We start from the raw sequence: 19649 nt of genomic DNA on the forward strand, positions 1-19649 counted from the left end.
TGTGAAGGTTTTCACCGATAAGACTCTCTCATTTTCATTCTCTCAACTCAACGTCGAATTATGGTGCCTGTGAAGGTTTTCACCAGTGAGAGACTCTCATTTTCATTTCTCTCAAATCTTCATTGCCTTATGGCGCCTGTGAAGGTTTTCACCGGTAAGACTCTCTCATTTTCATTCTCTCAACTCACCGTCGACTTGTGGTGGCTGTGAAGGTTTTCACCAGTGAGAGACTCTCATTTTCATTTCTCTCAGATCTTCATTGCCTTATGGTGCCTGTGAAGGCTTTCACCAGTAAGACTCTCTCATTTTCATTCTCTTCTTCCACTTCCCTTATGCTTACGCAGACAGGTGATGCTCATTAGCAAATATTTTGTACTCATAGCGTGCTCAGCCTTGACATTCTCAATGATTGATCTGAAGGTCTTTTCTTTGGTGGTAACGTGGCTTTGGATAGGGTTGAAAAGAAGGATGGCATGGAGGCTCGAAGACAACACAAAAATAATAGGGGTGAGACTTACAACTTTTGGAATCGACTCAAAGGGAAAAATAACTTCTGTCCCAGTTTCTTTGAAACGGGAAATTTCGAATCTTATTTGGGTTGGACCGAACCCCAGAATAGGGTTGCCTACGTATCCTGTCGAGACAAGAATCAGGTCAGACGTAGTTCCGGCAGATCATTTCTTGTGTTTTTTTTTTTTGTTGGTTTGTGTGATTTTGTTTCCTTCTTTCTTTTTCTTTTCGTTGTCTTTTTTTTTTTTTTTTTTTTCTTTTCTTATTCTATTTTGATTCCAAAAGAGGGGTATGAAAGAAAATAAAACTAAGGTTCAACAGGGGTAGCAAATGGTGACACAATATTTAGATAGCAGAATGAAATGCCTTCGTCATACCAATCCTTAAAAATGTCAAGTACAAAACATGCGATTTGAGAATGAGAAATGAAAATCACATGGTATCTCTTCACAACAAATGCATTGTTGGATATTGTCTCTCACTTTTCCTTCATACTTGTCTCTTCTTGTTTCCTCAAATGTTCTTTTTCACAATTTTCGAGTTTTGGTGCATTTGACCCCTGGCTAGATCAGGTTTTAAGATTTGACCAAACAAATCCGCATGCATGCCATGTTACTAGAACCAGCCTAAAACAAACTGTACAAAGGAAAATGAATTAAAAATTTAACAAAAACAAAAACTTTTTTTTTCATTAAACAAAAAAGGATAGAAGGGTTCGAACATCAAAACAAGCAAGGTAAAATCTAGATTACAACCATGAATAATCCGAATAACAGAAAGAGCGTCAAAACAAACTACCAATACTCCTTCCAAGTGGAAAAAGGAGTGACTTCCCCAATTGCTGAGCCTGACACCTTAGCCACTAAGTTGCATATCAACACTACTAGAACCTTCACCAATATCGAATACATTATCCTCAACAAATAGGTTCTGGGTCCCTTTGGCCAACGCGCTCATTGCTACGAAGTGTGCATCATCCCATGCCATTAAAGAATTCTCTGCGACGCTTGGAGTGTCGCTGTCCTGTACCACAATCAGTTTTTCTTGAATCATTCTTTCTATTTCTCTTTTTAAAGTGCGACAGTCTTCAGTACTGTGTCCCTGAATATTAGAATGATAAGCACATCGTACGGTGGGATCAAAACTTTTTGAATGTGGGTCAGGAGTATACCCGAGTAGAGGAGTGATCATGCCCAAATGTCTCAATTTCTGGAACACGCTCGTATAAGATTCTCCAATGGGTGTGAAATTATCCCTTGGCCTTTGTCTCTTGCCGTACTCCTGCCTCGAATGGGGATTGTATGATGCTTGAAAATTTTGTGGAGACGGATGAGGGTTTTGTGGTGTTGCTGCTCGCCATTGTGTGTAATTTGGTGATCGACGTTGATGCTGAGTATATTGACGATGGCGGCCCCTCGGACCTTGACCTTGTCCAGATCCAATCATTGCAACATCAGAATTTCCATCCCTCTCTATCCCCAGATTTTTTGACTGACTTTCACTTGCATGTGTGGTGGATTTAAAGGTAACAAAACTCACAATACGTCTTGTTCTAATCCCATCTTCTATCATCTCCCCTATTTTGATGGCTTCAACAAATGATTTGCCTAAGGCAGGGAGCATGTGCTGATAATATTCTTCATCTTGTGCTTGGATAAAAGTCTCCATAACCTCGCTTTCTTTCAGCGGTGGTCTCAACCTTGCAGCCTGCTCCAGCCACCTGATGGCAAATTCCCTGAAATTTTCTGTAGTTTTCTTCTTCAAATTGATCAGAGACTTCTTGTCAGGAACTAAGTCTATATTGTATTGGAATTGCTGCACAAATTCTTGAGCCATGTCGTCCCAAATATGCCACTTAGTAAAGTCTTGATCAATGAACCATTCTGAGGCTAAACCCGTCAAACTCTCACCGAAGTAGGCCATAAGCAACTCTTGCTTACCCCTAGCTCCTCTCAATTGATTACAATACCTCTTCAAGTGGGCCATAGGATCACCCTGTCCATCGTATTTGTCAAACTTCGGGACCTTGAATCCGAGAGGTAGATGAACGTCGGGAAACATACACAAATCTCTAAACGAGACACTTTTATAACCTCCCAATCCTTGTAAGTTCTTCATAGCTTGTTCCAGGCTTTTCATTTTTCCAGCCATGTCCTCATGTTCACCATTTTTCGCCGGTCTCTCAATGTCAATAAGAGAATTAAACTGTGAAATAGAGTGATGAGGATCTGGGCCCATGAATGTGAAATCCGAAGGGTAGTACTGATCTTGACGGGTAACAAATTGTGACACATGATTTTGTCTTTGCACCATAGTGGGTTGGGGAATCATGTCAACTGGCACAGTAGTTGTCACAACCATAGGATTAGGCTGCGAGAACGTATAAACGGGCGGCGCTGTTGCGATACCCTGAATATCAGTCGTGATTTGCACCCTTGGAAAACGACTTGTGGAGGTTTCAGTGATGTTAGGCAAATTGGTATAGTCACCCAGACCATGAGCAAACCCAGAAAGGTACACTAGATCTTCTGACATGGAGAGTGAGGCCTGAGTATATGCATGTTCCATAGGCGTGATGTCAGAAAAACTAGGGATTGCCTGGGGCGGTTGCCTACCATTCGACCCTTCTTGTAACATCCCCACTATACGTTGCCTCAACAACCTATTTTCCTCAACAACGGTTGATTCATGTTGACCATGTCCTTGTCTTTCCTCAGTATTGACTATTGGGAGTTCATTTTCACTCGACATTCGCACACTTCCTTTTGGTCTAGTGAAGTGGATGTGTGTTGCCAGTGTACCACAAACCAACCACTTTCTAAAATCGAACATCATAAAAAAATATGGGTTAGGGAATTGCTTGCAATGCATATATTCACAATTATCAGTTCTAGAATGACTCTAAGGGTAATAATGTCATTTTGGCATCATCCCATTTCCCGCTCGATTTGGCCATCCTCTCTCTTTCATTTTTCATTTCCACGCCTCTCAATTCACTCGCTCTCTTTCCTTTCTTTTCTTTTTTACGATTATCTCTCTTTTTCTTTCCACTCTTTTTTCCTTTCTTCTCCGCTCTTTCACTACTCATTTTGATTTTTGAAAATAATTCGATCGAACCCAACTTGGGTTGCCTACGTATCATGCTGGGACATGAATCAGATCTTTGCGTAGTTCGGGAAGTTTCGGCAAAAAGTAATCAATAAAATTGTTTCGAATTTTCTCTTCTTTTTTTTTTTTTTTGAAATTTAGGAAGAGAAAAAAAACTACAAAAACTTGAAAAAAAAAATCTTTTTGGATTTTGATTATAAAATTTCCTCCAAAGAAACCCCGCTAAAAATACTACTCGAAGTAAAATCTTTTTGCGTTTTCCTTTTCTTTTGGATAGGGCGTTAAAAAGGAATCTCCCCCCTTTTATTATTATCTTTTTTTTTATAAAACTATCTCCTTTGTTTTTCGGATTTTCTAATACAAATAAAACACTTTTTTTTTAATTTTTTGAATAAGGATCACCGAACCCGATATGGGCTGCCTACGTATCGTCGCCCCGAGGGACGGGAATCAGGTGTGCGTAGTTCGTCCAGATTGGACTGCTAAGTTATTTTTTTTTAAATAAATAAATTAATTAATAAACTCGTCACGAATTTTCTTATTTTTAGCAAGATCCAGACAAATTAGAGGTTTAAGGAAAATGGGTGCGTAAAAAGTTAGAAGAATGCTTCTCTCTCTTCTATTTCACTAGTTAGCCTAAAGCCGATCAACAATCATGCAAGCCTTAAAAATAATATTGCAAATAGCACATGAGATGCACAGATCGGTCAGAAAGAGGGATACCTGTCCTAGACGGACCCGGCCCCTGTGCCGAGTCCCACTAAGTCAAATGCAAGTGATGCATATAAGCGGATCCTACTAGGGATAATCATGTCTGCGTTTCAGTTCTGCTAGGTTTAAAACCTAATGGAAAACGGTGTCTAGACTGGCTAACCCGAGCGGACAACTCGAGCCGGGGAGGGGCAATACTGTCGGTAGCAGTGCTATTCCAACTTCATTGCTTATCCTGTCCCGCTTAACATGTGTGATTAAAATCCTTCATCAGGCGTCAAGACGCTCCGGCTTTATCTTGACAGAAGTAGGATGCATAACTGCATTCCTGTGACTGTGTGTGAAGTGTTTCAGAGACTCAGAGGGGTGCGCAAGAGAAGACAGTTTATAATACAGTTCAACAATATCAAAGCGGTAAATGAGCGGGCAAGTAGCACATTAGGCCAACAAACACACAATAAACCCAAATAAAAATAATAAAAGCCAAGTATAAGGCAATATCACAAAGCTCGAACTCTGGTTGTCCCCAGCAGAGTCGCCAGAGATGTCACACCCCTTTTTTTTGCGCCCCACGCGTAGAACGCGCAAGTTTTATTATTAAAGGGTTTTTCCATTTGAAGTGACGGTTTTGAAAAGGGATTATCTTATTTACAGAGTCGCCACTTGGAATTGAGTTTTGGTGTTCCAAGCCACCTTATGAATCCCTAATAAAAAAGAAATGACTCTTTTATTATGGTCCGCGAAAACAGAAGACCGGGTAAGGAATTCTATTGATCAGGGAGAAGGTGTTAGGCATTCCCCGAGTCCCGTGGTTCTAACACGGTCGCTTTATCGACTTATACTTAGCTTAAATCATTTTTGGATATATTGCGTTACAGGCCTTGATTTGCTCGTACCTTTTATTGTTGAATTTTTTATTGGTCTTAACTTGGATGCGTAACCGCATTCCGGATCTTTTAAGCATCTCAAAATAAGATGCATAACTGCATTCTTACTTGAAACAAAATTAATTATTAAAACAAGTTTGGCCAAGGTACGTAACCGCATCCTTGAGTTATAAAAGAAAACGTCTCGAAATAAGATGCGTAACCGCATTCTTAATCGAAACAAACGTTTGAAACGTGCCTAAAGCTCATCTAGCATTAAAGACAATTATTTGTCTCTAAAATCCGAGACTTATTATTATTTGGTTATTATTTTTTTTCTCTTTCGACAATGGATTTTGAATAAATTCGCAACCCATCTCGCTCCCCCACAATTGGTTTTACCACTCTTATCTTTTATACTTGACAGCGAGATTTGAAATAGCTCGCATCTCATCTCGCTCATCTCACACTAATATTTGATTAATTAAGCCTTGATCGTGGCCCAACATTTGTTTTTAAACCCCAGTTCCATATTGAAAAGAAGCGATTAGATCACGACCCAATTGACTATTAATCATTCAAAAAAAACTTAACTTAAAACCAGTATGTCCAATAACAAACTGCAAGCATAATATAAAGTATTATAATCTACCAAAAACCAACATGAGTATATAAGAAATTCTAGAATGCGTACAAGTTAAAATTTAAAACAAATAAATTTCCTATACAAAATAAGCATGCTAAAGTTAACTACATTTTTTAACGATGAAAGCAATGACCTCCTAAATACCATTTTTAGACAAAAATTCGTTTCCGCTACATAGCATCGATGCACCTGTCATTACTAATTTAAAGGAAATAAGTCCCTATTATATTAAAGCATATAAACAACCATATCATCACTTTCACTTAATCTCTAAATAAGACCACATAAGCACAAAAATACATTGACACGTAACAGAGAAAATCAAAATCATATCCTTAAGGTATAAAACTCCCCCAATGTTAATAAAAGGATGATTGCTGGATATGAAAAGCTCAGAATTCCTACATAATCAAATCTTAAACACAAATACAATTTTAGACATGTTTAATGATTTTCAAAATTAAACAAAACACAACAGGCTTACGGATTTGAAACAAAAGCATCGATTAACGTCAAATAACTAAAAGGGGATAGACCTTCAAAGACGTGGTCAAAACAAGTGAACTGAAAATCCTTCCAAACTTTTGAGTTACGCAGCTTTAAGGAGTAGAAACTTCTTCAACATTAATAACGAATCTCCAAGCTTGGATTATAGAAAGCAAAAGCACACCAACCGAACTTGAAAAAAAGAATGTTCACCGGAGCTCGACGACCGGAAATCTTGACCCGTACCTCAACCACAAAACTCAATATGTGTCTCAAAAATAGAAGAAACTCAGGCAAACAAAATCTTTCAAAGCTGGTTTACGGGGTTTTTGGGAGAGTTTACGATTGATATCCATGGTGGTGTTTAGTGGACTAAAAATGGAGAAAAAAAAATGACCTTTCATCTGTTTTGGGGTTGGTTTTTGTTGGAGTTGAAAGGGTAAGTTGTGGATCTTTTACCCATCCACAGCAGAGTAAGGAAAGGGTCTAGATGCTTATAGTGTTTTTTGGTGTACTGAGTTTCTTAGTTTGATCATCATTCTTGGGTACACGTTTTTAGCTACTAAAAATGAAAAAAGAAAGATCTCATGCGGCTCATCTTTTTTTCTTTTGGTTATGGTGGCTGTAGGTTCCTATATTCTAGGTCTTTTGTTTCATTTGTTTGTTGCGGCTGAATTCATGTGTGTCTATAGTTAGATATTTATATGGTGTCTAGGCTAGGGTTTGAGTGTGTTATTTCTTTTTTTCTTTTTCCAAAATTCCCACATGAATAAAAATATCTTGAAGGATGAAAGGAATATTCCCTTCCCAAAAATGGATTGTGCTTTTTTTGTGTGAATAGGGTGAAACTTTGCCAAGTGGCGGGCCATCATTGGTTCCATTTTTATTTTTTTTCCATTAAAAGGATATATAAAATACCAAAATAAATATACTAATCAACTATTTTTAAACCAAAACTAAGAAAAAAATTAAATAAATAGACTAATGAAAAATCCAAAAGATAGAATTAACTTAGAAAAACTAGATTAAAAGAAACCTATTTTTTTTGTAATTTTTCTTTCTTTTAAACACAAAACTTATGCCTTGAAAATAGCGAATATTTTTTGTCCTTTTTTCATTTTCACAAACAAACCTACTAAAAATGAAATAATAGTTAAAATCCAAGATTAGACTAAAAATAAAAATTAATCAATAAGACAATGAAAACATCCCGGGAGGGTAAAAAATTACGTGTGTACAGGGATACTTGGGACTACCTACTAGCCTTCTATCCTAATCTGAGTCCTCCATAACCTCCTATCTAAGGTCATGTCCTCAGTAAGCTAGAACTGCGCCATGTTCTATCTTAGCACCTCTCCCCAATACTTTTTCGGCCCACCTCTACCTCTTCTGAAACCGTCTATAGCCAACCTCTCACACCTCCACACAGGGGCATATATGTCTCTCCTTCTCACATGCCCAAACCATCTCAGTCTCGCTTCCCGCATCTTGTCCTCCACCAATGTCACTCCCACCTTATCTCGGATATCTTCAATCCTAATCCTATCTCGCCTGGTGTGCCCACACATCCATCACAACATTTAGTCCTATCTCTCCTGGTGTGCCCACACATCCATCGCAACATTCTCATTTCTGCAACTTTCATCTTTTGGATGTAAGAGTTCTTGACTGCCCAAAACGCTGCCCCCAAAGTCGGTCTCATGACCACTTTGTAAAACCTGTCTTTAAGTTTTGGTGGCACCTTCTTATCACACAACACTCCTAAAGCGATCCCCATTTTCTTATATAATATACCCAAGATATTTAAAACTTCATTTATTTTGGATGGCCTGGGTACCAAGCCTCACTTCCACGAAAGCCTCATGTGTCACATCACTGAACTTGCACTCCGTGTACTCTATCTTGGTCCTACTCAACTTGAACCCTTTAGACTCCAGAGTTTGTCTCCAAACCTCCAGCTTAGCGTTCACTCCGCTGCATGTCTCGTCAATCAAGACTATGTCATCCGCGAATAACATACACCATGACACCTCACCTCACCTTGAATTTACCGCGTCAAACCATCTATCACCAAGACAAATAAAAATAGGCTAAGAGCTGATCCCTGGTGCAACCGCATCTCCATTTGGAAGTGTTTCGAGTCTCCTCACACTGTCCTTACCCTAGTCTTGGCTCCCTCATCATGTCCTTGATCGCCCTAATGAATGCTACAGGTACACCTTTAGCCTCCAAGTATTTCCATAAAACCTCTTTTGACACTTTATCGTAGGTCATTTCTAGGTCGATGAAAACCATGTGTAAGTCCCTCTTCCTCTCCCTATACAGCTCCACCAGTCTCTTCACAAGATGAATAGCTTCTATAGTCGAACGCTCCGGCATGAATCTGAACTGGTTTTCTGAAATGGACATGCCTCTTCTCACCCTCATCTCCACCACCATTTCCCACACTTTCATAGTGTGTCGTAGCAGCTTGATCCCTCTATAGTTGTTGCAACTTTGAATATCACCCTTGTTCTTGTACAAAGGAACCATCATATTCCACCTTCATTCCTCGAGCATCTTCACCGTCTTAAATATAATATTAAATAATCCAGTCAACCACTCCAAACCTGCCCTTCCTGTACTCTTTCAAAACTCCCCAGGGATCTCGCCAGGCCCGGTCGCTCTTCCCCTGTGCATCCTACGAACGACACCCTTAACCTCCTCCACCTTTATACTCCTACAATACACAAAATCGCAACGCCTCTCAGAGTGCTCCAAATCTCCAGCACAATGTCTTTGTTACCTTCCTCGTTCAAGAGTTTATGGAAGTATGACTTCCATCTCCGTCTAATGAGAGCTTCCTCCACCAATACTTTGTCATCCTCGTCCTTGATGCACTTTACTTGATCCAGGTCCCGTGCCTTCCTATTCCTCGCCTTGGCTAGCCTGAACAACTTTTTATCCCCGCCTTTGTCCTCTAATTCTGCATATAGTCGTTCAAAAGCTATCGTTTTTGCCACCGAAACAGCTAACTTCGCTTCTTTTCCCGCAATCTTATACCTTTCCCTATTCGTCCGCTTCTCCTCATCGTCTTTGCTGTCTACCAACTTCGCGTACGCCACCTTCTTTGCTTCCACCTTCCCTTGGACTTCTCCATTCCACCACCAGTCCCCTGGTTGCCCACCACGGCGACCTCTCGAGACTCCGAGTACATCTCTAACTGCTTCCATAATGCAACTAGCCGTCCTATCCCACATACTGCTCGTGTCCCCCCTACTCTCCCAAGCCCCCATAGCCATTAGTTTCTCCCCCATCTCCTGGGTACTAGACAGAGTCAGACTACCCCACCTGATCTTCGGCCGGTCATCCACGATCCTCTTTTTCTTTTTTATCATAATCTCCAAATCCATCACCAAGAGCTTACCCTCGACAAAAAATTACAGTGTATATATAGGGTAGATTTTCTGTGTTTATGTACATATATTAACTTTTGGATACCCTGAACAAATACAAAAGGTTAGCTCAAACAGTTCAGGGTGTTCAAAATTTTCTCTAGCGTCCTAGGTTCTATTCCATTAACAACATTATTTTTTATATTTAGCTTTTGTTATTTTTTTCAAACCCCCTGAATAAAAATCCTGAATCCGCCACTGATTACTCAGCAAGGTTTAATTGTTTTGGAACAGTAAACACAGACATTTTTCTCACTCTGGGCAATGTGATTATGGGATGCAAGAAAGTGTATGGTTTGTTAATTATAGTAAAGTTGGAAGCTATATCGATCTGTCTACCTTTTCTTTCTAAAAGTAAGATCTTATCGAGATTCAAAGTGAAGTTGATGTGACGCTTTCACAACACGTCCACAATATTCCAAATTAACCAAACCCCTTATGGGGTCACTTCCTTGTTGCCCTTTTCTCAGTAGAAACTGCATTTCCCTGCAGCACTATATGTTACAGCTCAATAATGGAGTAAACGTTTTTTTTTTTTGTTCGATTTCCCGCCCAAATATCAAATTTCAAATATATCACATGTGATACTATAACAACAAAACCATCACAAAGAATGATCAAGATAATAATTTACTTGTTAATTATAGATTTTCTTATTTTAAAGTAGCGTTATTTCTGTATTTCTTTGTCTTGATCAGTCAAATTAATAGTGGTATCAAGGTTTTCTTCAATACCATCAAAGGATGTGATGCAGTGGATGGGTTGCTCCTTTCTTAACTAGAGGTCTCCAATTTAAGTCTTGGGTATGGCAAAATTCTCGGTAGGGAGCACTTCCCCTAAATAAGCCCTACGCGGTTCAAATCCGGATATACTTGAGCTCTAATGCGGGTACCGAACACCGGGTGGAAAACCAAAAAAAAAAAAAAAAGCTTTGCTTCAATAAGAATGTTGAGTTTTGGGGGCAAAACTGTACTCATCAAGAGTGTTTTACAGTCTTTGCCCACTTATACTTTATCTGCTCTTAACCTCCCAAAGAATACCATGAACCTGATTAAGAAACACATTGCTAGATTTTTTTGGTGTTCTTCTTCAAAAAAGAAAAGGTATCACTGGAGTGCTTGGCCTAATCTTTGTTTTCCCAAAGAGGAAGGAGGTATTGGTATCAAATCTTTGAATGATATTGCCAATACTCTTTCCATCAAAAGAAGGTGGAGACTGAGAACTCAAGACACTCTGTGGGCTGAGTTCATGACTGCAAAATATTGTTCTAGAATCCATGTTACTCAGAAAAAATGGATTCTTGGAAATTCTCAAAACTGAAAAAATCTTGTCTGGGCTAGATCTCAGACAGAGCACAACATTAATTGGAGAATCAATGGTGGAAAATCTAATTTTTGGCTAGATTCATGGACAGGATTGTGTCCTCTCATCACTAATGGAGAATGGGATGTCAATATGCTTAATGATGTGCTTCCTGATCAAATCACACTTCGTATCATAGGCATTGATATTGGTTCCACTACAAGAAATTAGGCTTATGACGACATTTTATAAATGTCGCATTAAGTGACATAAATGTCGCAAAATTACTTAGCGACATTTATTTGACACTTATTACAAATGTCGTAAATATCAATGTCGGGAATTTTCCGACATTTATATTAATGTTGGTAATTGATTTACGACATTTAAGTCCGACATTTTAAAAAATGTCACAATAAATTTCCAACATTTAAATTAATGTCGGCAAAATAATTAGTGACATTTATTTATGACTTTTATTAAATGTCACAAGTTTTGAGTTTTAATTCAATTTAGTTGTGACCTATAAAGAAATGTCAGGAAATCATACCAATAGTTGCTACACATACAAAGAAATGTCGGAATCATCTCCAATCAATAACTTATTTATTTCATTTTTGTAAACTGAAATAATTCTAACCTAATACCATATTCATATGTACAATTTCGATATACAAGTCATACACCACCAAAAAATTTTGAATCAAAACGAAAGAGTCACTCGACATACAATATCTTTTAATATATCATAACACCATTACATAATGGTTCCCAAAGAATACAAATTTTTCTCCGATCAAACTAAGACTGCCAACTATAAATAAATTCTAATGTTGACTAGTTACTGCACTAATTTATTGATGATCACTTGGCGAGCCTTCAAACAAAGCAGCAACTGGATTCTCTACAGGCTATGACGACACCCTCTTCACATGACTTCTCTTCTCGACTATAATTTTTGCATATCAACTTCTAACAAAAATGGCAAAGAGGCATCTGACAGCAAACCAAAGATAGAGGCGTATATTAGAAGTTAGAAAAATATTGTTAAAAAAAAATTAGCAGGCAACTTGTATAAAAATTATCTAGCAAGTGATACCACATACAACGTTACAATATTTCTAGCTTAAGAACTTCCACCATAAAGGAGGGAGGTGGGGGGGGGGGGGGGGGAGGAATGAGAAGGTAACTAATAAAAAAAGGAAAAACAATGAGAAACTTCAAGTCTTCCAGAATATAGGAACTTCAAATGTGTACCTGTGTAAGATCTTAAACAAATTCCAAGAAGCCACCTATTTTTTCAACCACACGAGTAAATTTATTACCTGGTCCTTAACTAAGAACAATAGAATTGAGGCTTACCTAAAATCAATTAAAGGCCAAATATAATTTTGACGAAATTTAGAATAGTCAAATGTTTTACGAATGGCTTTAAGACGCGGCGAGAACTCAAAAGATCCTGAAATAAGAGTACTGCTAGATTCATGATACAATTAAAAAAGTAAAAGTATAGATCTCAAAATTCAGTATGAATCCTAAAGCCAAGCCCACACGATAGAGGATCACCTTCACATCCACAAATATTTGATCCAATGTAATAATCATATTGTACAATTCATCTCTTTCGGAACTCCACTTTATAAAACCTACAAATGAATAGTAAATAAAAAAAAAGTAATAACACAAATAAAATTCAAGGAGAAAAATAGAGAGAGAGAGATAAGAAAAGGGAGAAGATACCCCACTAGTGTAGTGCCGACAAGCCTCTGACGTAAAGGGTTTGGGGGAGGTGAAAGGGGATTTAGGATTCTAGGTTTTTATTTCGTGGGAAGGTAATTAGTATTTGGAAGGGTTACTAAATTTTGGGGGAAAGATTTGGGTTTTGGGGACTTTTAAATTTTTGGGGGGGAGTTTGGATCCAAATGAAAAAGAAACTTTTCTATTAAAGTATATATATATATATATATATATATATATATAAAAAACAAAAAAACAAAAAAACAAAAAAAAACTGTTCCTGTTATTATATTTCATTTTTTTTCCCGATTTTAGTAGTAATAGTAACTACTAACTAGTACTCCAATTATAATGTTGTCCTTGCAGAACCAATTACTTCAGTAAGAACTTAAATAAATTTCTAATTCATATACAAAAATAAATAGAATAAATATGACGATTGATCTAACATCTAAAATTTATATAAAGTTCATACAAATACAAAATTAATATATATATATATATACGGAAAAAAAAAGATAAACAAAGTTTACTTTTTAAGTTAACGACGGAATTTACAAACTTGTAAGGTCAGTAATCGTTATAAATTACACACGAATATTCGGCGTTCTGTCAACCTCTATAATAAAATCACCGCAAACAAAATTATTTATAAGAGCTAAAGCAAACATGAATAGAAGTCAAAAAGATTGATATGAACATCATGAGTTGTACCGTAATAAATCAAATCATCCCTGATACCTTGTTCTCGCTCCCTACCTCTATAACCAGAATTCGAAGAATGAAAAAGTTAAGAGGGCATATGGTAAAAAAAAATCACGATAGGGTATGACCACGACAATAATTAAGAGAGCAATAACGAATAAACAAGCTAAATCATAATTTTGAAAATAAATAATATTTTTTAAAATTATTCGCAATTGCGCCTATTCTAATATTAACTACTAAAAACGGGAGTTAGCGCGGACAAATTCAGTAAGTAAACAACAAATTCCATCGTTGATCCTATTTGTGGCGGATTAGCGATGGATTATTAAAAAAAAGCTATGAGCAATTTAACGACGGAATAACAACAATCTGCGTAGCTAATTTCATTTTTTTTTTTGGTAGTGACTAGTTACTTTTTAATAAGTCATATGTTCAATAAATTTTTCTACTATTATTGGTGGAAATATTCAAAAGTTCTATTATTATAATTGTATAATTTACTTTTGACTAACTTAAACAAATAATTTTGACCACGTTTTTAGTTTCAAACTCATCTGTTATATGGAGTATATAATTACTAATTTATGCATCCAATAATTTTTTCCTAGAGTTAAATATAAAGAGTGCTGAATTAATGTAAAAAGATTTAGATTTCCAACATTAGTTGTAAATGTCGGTAATGAGCGACTAATAATATGACATTTGAAACAACTGTCATAATGTTTTTGACATTTGTATCAAATGTCGTTGTTTTAACGACATTTTACACAAAATGTCGTTGATTTAACGACATTTTGCGACAAATGTCACTATTTTTATGACATTTTGCGACAAATGTAACTATTTTTACGACATTTGCATCACTGAATAAATGTTGTCGTATCTCCACTTTCTTGTAGAATTCCATGGATATCAATGATGATCCTATCTGGGAAATCATTGAGGATGGTAGGTTCTCTAATAAATCAGCTTGGAATAGTATCAGAATCACCAAAAATAGAGATAACTTTCTGAGTAAATTATGGTATAAATCCCTCCCCTTTAAATTCTCTTTTTTAACATGGAGATTATGCCAGGGTAAACTTCCTTTTAATGAATCTATTGCAAGATTTGGTATTCAGAGCAATGCTTTCTTTTTGTTTCTGTTGCAATACTCCAGTTATAGATTCAATGCAACACACTTTTTCTTATGGTGAAGCTGCTAATCATAAATGGAGATATCTTGGGGTTCCTCTAGGCATCACTCAACAGCCAGGTCCTATCAAAAGGACCATTAAGAACTGGTGGGATATGAGGACCAAAAATAGTGTGCATAAGCTAATATTGCAGGTTGCTCCAATCATCATATGTTGGCAAATATGGAAGGAGTGGACATCATGCAAATACGGAGGATAAAGGAAGATGTACACTAACAAGATGGAGTACAACACTATTTGAAACATCCAAGCTATCCTACAAACAGAATTTCCAAGATGCAATATAACAGGAAACTGGATTGACATTTGTGACATGGTGGAAAGACTGAAACTAACAGTAATAATCAAACAAGTCAACTGGATCAAACCACAAGAAAGGACCATCAAATTGAATCTTGATGGAAGCTACATCAGTAACACTAGAAGAGCTGGCATAGGAGCAGTCATTAGAGACAATAATGGAGAGGTTCTTATGGCATTATTTAGACCTATGAACTGTAACAGCAACAATGAAGCAGAAGCTATAGCTATTGAACAAGGAATTTAATGGTGCACAGAAAGAGGATTCAATAATTTCTAGGTGGAGTTAGACTCTCAACTGATTACCAACATGATTAACCAAAGAAACACTTCCCATATGAAGCTGAAAGGATCATCACAGATGCTATCAGGTTAACCAAGAATCACACTTTAATAGTATCACACTGCCTAAGGGAAGCTAACCAGGCGGCTGACTTTTTCACAAAATTGGCATCATCTAGTGGGATGGAAACCTTATATAATCAGTGGCGGATCCAGAATTTTCATTCAGGGTGTTCGGAAAAAAGAAGAACCTAATATAATTTATTCAGGGTGTTCAAAAGTTAATATATGAACATAAATATAGAAAATTTACCCTATATATACACTGTAATTTTTTACCGAGGGTGTTCGGGTGAACACCGTGGACAACATGTGGATCCGCCCCTGTATATAATCCTTCTCAACTTCCTAGAGAGGTTTAAGGTTTAATCCAACTAGACAAATGGCAACTCCCTTCGATACGATAAAAGTAATTTTTTTGTAAGCTAACTTTGCTACTCTTTGTAAATGAAAGGGATTTGTATAGGCTTCATCCCTCTCTATTCCTTTTGGACTCTCAATGTAATCTGTAGTGTTAGAGGTTTTGGTACATGTCCCCCTCTAACTATGTAACCTTTTTGTGCATTGAAATAGACATGGTAGGGGTCAAGCCTAACACACACACCCCCCCCCCCCCCCCCCCCCCCAAAATCAAAGTCTCACAACCCTTGACGATGACTTACTAAAATTTAAAAAAAAAAAAAAAACAAAGAACTCTGTTGTTTGTGACACTAACGTGAGACTTTTGAAACTTGAGGAGTAAGAAAACCCTATATTATATTTGATTTAGCAGAGAATAGTATATTGAACTTAATATTTTAATAGGTGGGCCTTAGGTATAATCTGTTGAACCTTTAGAAACTAGCCTTATTAGTACAGGGCACATATGATATAGGTAGGGCTAGATATAAGGTATAAAATTTTTGGATTTTTGGATATCCGTAGTACTAAATCCATATCCAATCCGAAATCCATAAATTTTAAAAATAAAATCCGAAGTCCAATCCATAATCCGAACATCCAAACCAAATATTTAAAAAGTTCGAATTTTGATTTAGATTTCGGGTTGGCCCAAACTGTGTCCACCCCTAATCATTATTGTTAGCTATATAACTGTTACAAGTTCCACATGAAACTCATGTTCTGAAATCCCAGTCCTTGATTTTAACGGGACTTAAGTAATTACTACAAGGAATTGATTTTGTGGTTGTTATTCAAACTTCAAGGTTAGGCTGTCAGTTGCAGTGTGTGGGTGTTAATTTCTTCTCGAGTAGTATATTACCACGGCAAGCTTCAAGCCTTTTGTCAAGTATATTACTACTAGAACACATTTGTGAATTCTTTACTGCAAAGTATAAACTAATTAAGGTTGAGGAAATGAGCTCTTTTTTAATGTGCCAGACCAAGCTCCTCCCAATATACAACAACTCTTATAATTTGGGTTTTCAATCATCGAATTCATCAGCATCTGTGCGTAGTATCCAACTTCATCCAGAGCTTATCCCTAAACATGTAGCTATAATAATGGACGGCCACAGGAGATGGGCTAAGGCTAGAGGCCTACCGGTGCAAGAGGGTCACAAATTTATTACTCCGAATCTTAAAAATATTTGTAACGTTTCCTCCAAACTCGGAATAGAAGTTCTCACTGCTTTTGCTTTCTCCACTGAAAACCTTAATCGTTCCAAGGTACAGCTTTAACCTCATTTCCTATATACTTTCTTGGCCTAATTTCAACTTCCAAATTTATATAAAGAGAAAATATATTATTCTCTTCGTCCCATATGTGAGAAGCACAAGATTTAAACAAGAAAAACTTCTGAAACTTGTGATTTAAAGGAAGCTATAAACATTAATTAGTGTAGCTATACAATAACAATTTGACTTTGAGCAGGAGGAGGTTGATTTCTTGATGCAACTGTTCGAAGAGTTCTTTCAAGAATTTATGAGGTACTTCGTTTAGTTAAATTAATCTGTGTAGCTAAATTGACAGAGGGATTTCTGCTTTTCAATTTTCTCATTCCTTTGAATCGACAGGTTTGGGGTACGAGTATCTGTTATTGGAGATAAACCTAGACTTTCCATAACTTTACAGAAAAGCATCGAGTTAACAGAGGAGGCCACCAAAGCCAATGAAGGACTGCATCTTATGATGGCACTAAATTATGGAGGACATTATGACATGTTACAGGCAACCAAGTGCATTGCCAGTAAATTAAAGGATGGCCTTCTTAAGTTAGAGGATATTGACAATAAATTATTTGAGCAAGAACTCTCTACTAAGTGCGCCAAGTTCCCCAAACCTGATTTACTAATAAGGACTGGTGGAGAACAAAGAATCAGTAACTTCTTATTGTGGCAGCTCGCTTATTCTGAAATGTACTTCACAAATACACTATTTCCTGATTTTGGAGAAGAAGATCTGAAGGAGGCCGTACTTTCCTTTCAACGAAGACACAGACGTTTTGGTGGACACACATATTGAAAATCTTTTTGTTATTTTAAAGCTCTCAGCATCTCTTATAATTGTATGTGTTTTAGTATTTTGTGATCTGCAATATCCTCTCAGCCAAATTGATAACTTAATACAGGAGGTTTTTTTAATTTCTTCATGCAGCAACAAGCTTGGAGAATTGTATTATATTTGTGAAAATGTTTATGTTAGATTCCAACTTATTACGAGTATATTTGAGAGAATCTCTCCTTAAGAGCTTGACTAAATTTAAACTAAGGCTACTATATGTAATACACGCCTCAGTGTACTCAAAAACATATTGACAAAGACTACAACTTTTGAGTCTTAATAAAATGTGTGGCCTAACAATCTGACTACAATCGTTTAACGCTTTTCGCCTTTGACAACACGGTTGCTCATTAATTCACCAGAGCACTTGTTGAAATCAATTTTTTCTAGATGAAACATGATCTCATATACTCCATTAAGATAGAATCTTCCGCTTCTAATCCATTGACATGGCCAGTTGACTGTTAAGAACATAAAAGCCACCTTGGTTATGAGACGGTCATGTTCATAACACTTTATTTTAGACAGGTATGGATTAGATCCACGATCAACTACAACTTCATTTAGGCATCAAGCACCATTCCAAGCACCACTTTCCCGCTTAGGAGATATCGAAGATGCTTTTCAGAGTTATAATCTTCAAACCATACGAATTGATGACAGTGGCATTTTCTTTTGTAGATTTTCTTGGAAAGTACTGAAACAGTGCCAGGAAAGCTCTACATTTCACAAATGATCAGGCATAAGTGGATGCCCTTTAAGGCCTCTTTCTTTATGCATAGATTATTGAGAAGAATAATTCCTACTGATGAGGTTATCAGACTCTATAATTCATGGTCCGTCTAGATGGTCCTGATGTCCTCTTTGTCATGAGGAGTCTATCGATCATGTATATTTGAGTCCCCAAAAGAACCTAGAATTATTATAATCAAGTATGTGGAATTCCTACGGTAGCCGTCTCGGGCAGAATCTTATAAACTGGTGGCTGATGAAAGCTAATAATCAAATTCATGCCTTTGTCCTCCAATGCTTGCTTAATATCATCTTGCTGGGAATCTTGAAAACATATATATGTGGTTTCAAGTTTAATGCTACCAAATATACTTTCAAAAGATTCCAACATCAAATTCAGACCACTACAAGAAAATGTCAAAATTGTGACGAAATTTTTGAGACGGATGAGTCCGTCACAAATTGTCACGGAGTTTTGACGGATTTGTGACAAATTAACCTCATCTAGACGAAATTTTTTAAATAGTTTTTTTTTTTCTATAAAAATTCTGATAGTGATGGATTTGTGACGGAATTGTAACAAATATTTAATATAATTTTTGTGACAAAAAAATTTCCGTCACAAAGTTGTAGAAATGAAAATATGTGACAACAAGTTGTCACAAGTCCGTCACTAAATTTGTGACAGGTTGTTCTTTCCGTCACAAAATGTAAAAATATAATAAAATAATACATTCTTAACTTTGTGACAAACTATTTTCAGTCACAATTAGTTTTTGACATCTTTTCTGATACAATTTAAGAAAAATTTGGTCAATTTTTCAACATTCCCGCAATATTTTCGTTTCCCACCCCAAACCCCTTTTTCATCTTCCACCGCAATATTTTCGTTTCCCACCCCAAACCCTTTTTCGTCTTCCACCGCAACATAGAATTTCAGGAATTCATTACCGACCTCCGGAAACCTTTTCTCAGAGCCTTTCTCTACTCTTATTGTCTTCTCAGTGCCTTTGATAGCTACAAAATTGAAAATAAATAGTAGAGAAAGGCTCTGAGAAAAGGCACACT

At 36.8% G+C, this 19649-nt stretch overlaps 2 protein-coding genes and 1 long non-coding RNA gene across 3 annotated transcripts; 1 reads left to right on the plus strand and 2 right to left on the minus strand.

The window, feature by feature from the left end:
• Window positions 1-1365: 1365 nt before the first annotated feature.
• LOC132615520 (uncharacterized) lies at window positions 1366-3261 on the minus strand. Its single transcript, XM_060330126.1, has one exon. The coding sequence runs from the start codon at window positions 3259-3261 to the stop codon at window positions 1366-1368; it is 1896 nt and encodes a 631-aa protein (XP_060186109.1).
• Window positions 3262-11784: 8523 nt separating this feature from the next.
• Window positions 11785-13203, minus strand: LOC132611866 (uncharacterized). Its single transcript, XR_009571712.1, has 3 exons — window positions 12804-13203; window positions 12630-12709; window positions 11785-12059 (listed from the first exon to the last, which is right to left on the minus strand). It is a non-coding gene; the product is annotated as an uncharacterized LOC132611866 (long non-coding RNA).
• Window positions 13204-16505: 3302 nt separating this feature from the next.
• LOC132611905 ((2Z,6Z)-farnesyl diphosphate synthase CPT6, chloroplastic-like) lies at window positions 16506-18010 on the plus strand. The gene is made up of 3 exons (XM_060326281.1): window positions 16506-17014; window positions 17220-17275; window positions 17363-18010. Exons 1-3 carry the CDS (start codon window positions 16703-16705, stop codon window positions 17808-17810), a joined length of 816 nt encoding a protein of 271 aa, XP_060182264.1. The 5' UTR covers window positions 16506-16702; the 3' UTR covers window positions 17811-18010.
• The last annotated feature ends 1639 nt before the right edge of the window (window positions 18011-19649 follow it).

The sequence above is a fragment of the Lycium barbarum genome, chromosome 1 (assembly GCF_019175385.1).
Source record: "Lycium barbarum isolate Lr01 chromosome 1, ASM1917538v2, whole genome shotgun sequence".
Lineage (NCBI taxonomy): Eukaryota > Viridiplantae > Streptophyta > Magnoliopsida > Solanales > Solanaceae > Lycium > Lycium barbarum.